This window comes from Dermacentor andersoni, chromosome 1 (assembly GCF_023375885.2).
Source record: "Dermacentor andersoni chromosome 1, qqDerAnde1_hic_scaffold, whole genome shotgun sequence".
In the NCBI taxonomy this organism is placed as follows: Eukaryota; Metazoa; Arthropoda; class Arachnida; order Ixodida; family Ixodidae; genus Dermacentor; species Dermacentor andersoni.
The window spans coordinates 29,995,027-29,999,977 of NC_092814.1; the positions used below are offsets into that span (position 1 = coordinate 29,995,027).

At 57.1% G+C, this 4,951-nt stretch overlaps 1 protein-coding gene across 1 annotated transcript; it reads left to right on the forward strand.

Annotated features, from left to right (window-relative positions):
- Positions 1–528: 528 nt before the first annotated feature.
- On the forward strand, positions 529–2,572 carry LOC126546032 (uncharacterized). The gene is made up of 3 exons (XM_072287285.1): positions 529–1,609; positions 1,714–2,507; positions 2,564–2,572. The coding sequence occupies exons 1-3, from the start codon at positions 529–531 to the stop codon at positions 2,570–2,572; spliced, it is 1,884 nt and encodes a 627-aa protein (XP_072143386.1).
- Positions 2,573–4,951: the final 2,379 nt, after the last annotated feature.

A 4,951-nucleotide genomic window follows, 5' to 3' on the forward strand; every position in this document is an offset into this window, starting at 1 on the left:
GTGTGGCTTTGGGTTCCAGCCCCTACCCCTGGACTGTCACCGAAACTCGCGTCGAAGTACCAGGGCCCATACCGCGTGATCAACCAAACGTCTCCAGTCAACTATATCGTGGAACCCCTCGAGCTACCTTTGGATCGTCGCCGTCGAGGACGTGAAATTGTGCATGTCCAGCGTCTAAAGCCGTACTATGACTCGCCTGTGTTGTCCTACCCGTAGGTCGCTGTCGACGGCTTCCTTTTCCGCGAAGGAGATAATTGTACTGTAAACTAAGTGTAGAGGTCGCCACATTTCAGCCCCATTTGTTAGGCTGCCACCACAGTGTGGCGCCCCCTGTGATCTGTTTGTGTCTATATATGTTCGGGTCCAATAAAGGAGGGGCATTCCCTTTTCGTCCAAGCAAGTGGTCGCACGTTTCGGTCCCTCCCTGCGTGCTCGTGCCCCGCGCGGCACCAACCACGCGACATGGTGTCAGAAGTGGCCGGATAACGCCCCCCTGCCTTAGCCCTCACCTCATAGGAAGGCATCAAGATGTCCCTCGAGACCGGCGAGCCGCCAAAACTGTACGGCGTCAACTTCCAGCCGCCGGCACCGTTCGACTTCGCGAACCCGCCAACGTGGGCGACATGGCTCAGCCGCTACGAAGACTACGCAGTGGTTTCAGGACTGACGAAAGCGTCGGAAGACACGCTGGTACGCTCGCTACTGTACTGCATGGGCCCGGAGGCCCGCCCGCTTCTCGAGACTTTCTCGCTCGACGCCCAGTCTCTTCCTTCATACCAAGCCGTTGCCACCCGCTTCACTGAGCACTTCGTGCACCCGGCAAACGAGCTTTACGAATCGTCACGGTTCCACAGACGCGTTCAGCTGCCCGACGAAAGCGTCGACACGTACTACGCAGAACTGCGCAGGATGGTCAAGCGCTGTAACTATCCGTCTGCTGCTGTCGAGGAAAGGCTCGTACGCGACCGGTTCGTCGTCGGCCTCCGCGACTCCCGTCTCTCGGACCAGCTGTGCCGGAACGCGAAGTTGACACTACAGGACGCCTGGAGACAAGCCCGTCAATCCGAAGACGCCGACAGGGAAAAGGCGTTGCCCCAGAACCGCACCGAGCACTCCCGCGAGCTCAACCTCGACGCCGCAAAAGCTAGCAAGTTCCCCTCTCGCCGCCGCTCCGCCGCTAAGCCTCGTTCGCCGCAGTCGCTAGCAGAGCGCTCACGCGAGCCGTCCACATGTGAATTCTGCGGCCGCGCGCCTCATCGACGTTCAGACTGCCCGGCCCGTCGCTCCACCTGCAACTTCTGCAAAAAGAAAGGCCACTTTGCCGAAGTATGCCGCTTGCGGAAGTTCAAGCAGTACAAGCTCAGCTCCGTTCACCTGCACGCCGTCGCGACGCCCGCCTCGGCAAAGTTCGTCGACGTCACCGTTGACGACTACACAGCGCAGTTCAAGGTCGACTCCGGAGCCGAAGTATCTGCTGTTCCCAGCGACTTTCCTACCTTGCCTGCCACACTCGACCAAGTCGACACTCTGCTCACTGGCCCGGGAGGACAGCCACTGCGCGTGCTGGGCTCGTATATGGCACGACTTCAGTGGCAAGGGAAAACAAGCTGTCAGCGCCTCTACGGGATCCAGTCTCTCACTGTGCCTCTTCTGGGACTGCCAGCGCTCCAAGCTCTCGAAGTAGTTCGGTTTCTTGACTCAAAACTTCAAAAGCGACGCTGCACGCCGAGCTCTTCAATGGATTGGGAACCCTCAAGGACGAATACAACATCCGGTTGAAACCCGATGCCGTACCTTTCTCGCTAAGCGTACCTCGCAGGATCCCCATTCCGCTGCTCGAGATTGTCCGCCGCGTGCTGGACAAATTGGAAAGCGCAGGCGTGATCCGTAGGGTCGACAAGCCAACCCCATGGTGCTCGGGTCTCGTCGTCGTCCGGAAAGGCGATGGTTCCTACCGCCTCTGCGTCGACTTAACACAACTCAACAAGGTCGTCCTTCGTGAAAGACATATTCTGCCAACTGTCGAGCAAGTCCTTGGCCTCCTCGGCGATGCAACAGTTTTTTCAAAGCTGGACGCGACCGCAAGCTTCCACCAGGTGAAGCTCGCTGAAGACTCCCAAGAGCTTACGACATTTATCACCCCATATGGCCGATACTGCTTCTGCCGGCTCCCCTTTGGCATCACCTCCGCACCCGAGTACTTCCAAAAGCAGATGGCAAGAATCCTGGAGGGCCAAGAAGGAGTCGCCAATATGATAGACGATATTTTGGTTTTTGGACGCACCCGCCAGGAACATGACGTCAGACTGAGCCAGGTGCTATCTCGCCTTGCAAAAGCAGGTATCACATTGAACCAGGACAAGTGTCGTTTTGGGGTACCCGAGGTCTCCTTCCTCGGAGTTGTCGTCTCGGCACAGGGCATCAGGCCAGATCCGGGCAAGGTCGAAGCAGTCAAAGCCATGGAAGCCCCAACGGACGTCGCTGGCGTTAGAAGACTGCTCGGAATGGTGAACCATCTTGCCAGGTTCTTGCCACACATCTCGGACGTCACGGCTCCCATCAGCCTTACTGAACAAGTCTGCGAGTTGGGTGTGGCAGCACGAGCAAAAGGCAGCGTTCGAGAAAATCAAGGAACTCTTGACGTCAGACAGGTGCATGGCCAAGTACCACCCGTCGTACGCCACTACGGTGTCTGCAGACGCAAGCTCATTCGGACTCGGCGCAGTTTTGCTACAGACGCAACCCTCAGGAGAGCGCCGCCCAGTCGCATTCGCTTCGAGGTCGATGACCGATACAGAGCAGCGTTACAGCCAGACTGAAAAAGAAGCTTTGGCAACGACGTGGGCTATCCAAAGGTTCGACGAGTTCGTCCGTGGCATCCCCTTCGACGTCGAGACTGACCACCTGCCACTCGTTTCGCTTCAGGGCAAGATGGAACTGGACGTGTTGCCGCCTCGTATTCAGAGACTACGGCTGAAGACCATGCAATACCAGTTCCGTATGCTGCACGTGCCAGGAAAGCTGCTGGCCACAGCTGATACGTTGTCGCGCATCACCTACAAGCCACCCACTCCTCTAGACACTATCGAACTTTTTGCAGCACAGGTAGTCGGCTGCACGTCGGAAGTCTTGCCACTCAGCCCTAAAGACGTGCGACAGGCACAAGAGTCCGATGGCGAGTGCAAAGCCCTCGCTTCCTACTGCCAGAATGGTTGGCCTAAAAAGACCACGATACCACTGCACCTTACAAAGTACGCCTCGGTGGCAGACGAGCTCTCTGTCTGCGACGGTGTTCTGTTGAAGGGCGCCCGGTTAGTCATCCCATCGTCCCTTCGGCCAGCGGTCTTGACGCTGTTGCATGAAGGTCATCAGGGCATCAACAGGACCAAAGCCCTAGCTCAGGAGTCAGTTTGGTGGCCCGGTATCTCGACAGACATCGCCTCTCTCGTTGCCAACTGTGAACAGTGCGCTTCCACCCGCGTGAACTTTGCCGAGCCCCTGCTCTCCACAGCCCTACCTGGACATCCCTGGGAATTCCTTGGAATAGACTTGTTCCACCTCAACGGCCAGACGTTCATCCTGGTGGTGGACTATTACTCAAGGTTCCCTGAGGTGGTGACCCTGAGGAGCACGACAGCTCAGGCAGTCATTGACGCTCTCAAATCCATCTTTGCCCGCCTTGGAATCCCGCAACAAGTCAGGTCCGACAACGGCCCACCGTTCTCGTCGCAAGAGTTCGCGGCGTTTGCAGCGTCATACGGCTTTAACCACAGGACCAGCAGTCCACACTACGCTCAATCGAACGGAGAGGCGGAGAGGATGGTGCGGACTATCAAGGACCTGTTTCGCAAGTCAAAGGATCCTTATCTGGCTCTGCTCAGCTATAGGGACACTCCAGGAGTCAACGGCTTTAGTCCAGCCCAGCTGTTGATGGGACGTCAACTGAGAACCAGAGTCTCAAAGCAAGGCTCCCAGCTATGTCCCAACTGGCCTCCAATGAAAGAAGTCGTCGCCAAGGATGCGTCTTAAAAGCAGAAGCAGGCCGACAATTACAACAGGCATCATGGAGCTCGAGACTTGCCGCCACTCCAAACAGGTCAGCGCGTCTGGGTGCGACCCGATCAAGTGCAGGCTACGGTCCTCAGTCCGGGGCAAAGACCAAGAAGCTACGTGGTCGAAACGGAGCGAGGTGGCACCCTACAGCGCAACCGGCGTCACCTAGTGCCTTTTGGGACTACTGCCTCCTGAGAGGAACCACCACTACTGCAGCAAGTTCGCTGTCAGGAGCCTCGGCCTGCCAACATCGTGGAATCAACGGTCCCCCTCGGACAGTCCGTGCAACAGCCCCTGCAGCCAGGGACCGCAGTGACGGTGTGACTCGAACACGTTACGGCCGGCCTATCGTTCCGCCACGCCGTTTGAACTTGTGAAACTTTTGAGGTGTCTGGCTTCCTGAATCTCTCCCGTCTAACCTCCAATGCTTCAAGGGGGGGAGATGTAGAGGTCGCCACATTTCAGCCCCATTTGTTAGGCTGCCACCAGAGTGTGGCGCCCCCTGTGATCTGTGTGTGTCTATATATGTTCGGGTCCAATAAAGGAGGGGCATTCCCTTTTCGTCCAAGCAAGTGGTCGCACGTTTCGGTCCCTCCCTGCGTGCTCGTGCCCCGCGCGGCACCAACCACGCGACACTAAGGGGCAGTGGGGCTGTGGCTTTGAGAGAGAGAACGACGACGAGAAAGACAGACCTTGTTTCGGTGCTCGATCGGCTGTATTACCTCTCGCTGCTCTATCATTCTAGTCGCGAAGGCTTACTGCACAAAGTGCTTCACGGCATTAATAAGAATTAGACGTTTAGCTTTCCATACGGCAGTATTGTTCACTGAAGAGCTCGAAGCGACGGCATTCTGCTTATGCAGGTGGAGGAATGCTATCGTTACGATTCCGCGTTTTT

Bases quoted from the DNA above. Each gene is read 5' to 3' on its own strand.
- LOC126546032 (XM_072287285.1), top strand. From the start codon at position 529: ATGTCCCTCGAGACCGGCGAGCCGCCAAAACTGTACGGCGTCAACTTC. The intron at 1,610-1,713 runs GTCAGCGCCTCT...AAACTTCAAAAG, and splicing joins GTGGCAAGGGAAAACAAGCT to CGACGCTGCACGCCGAGCTC.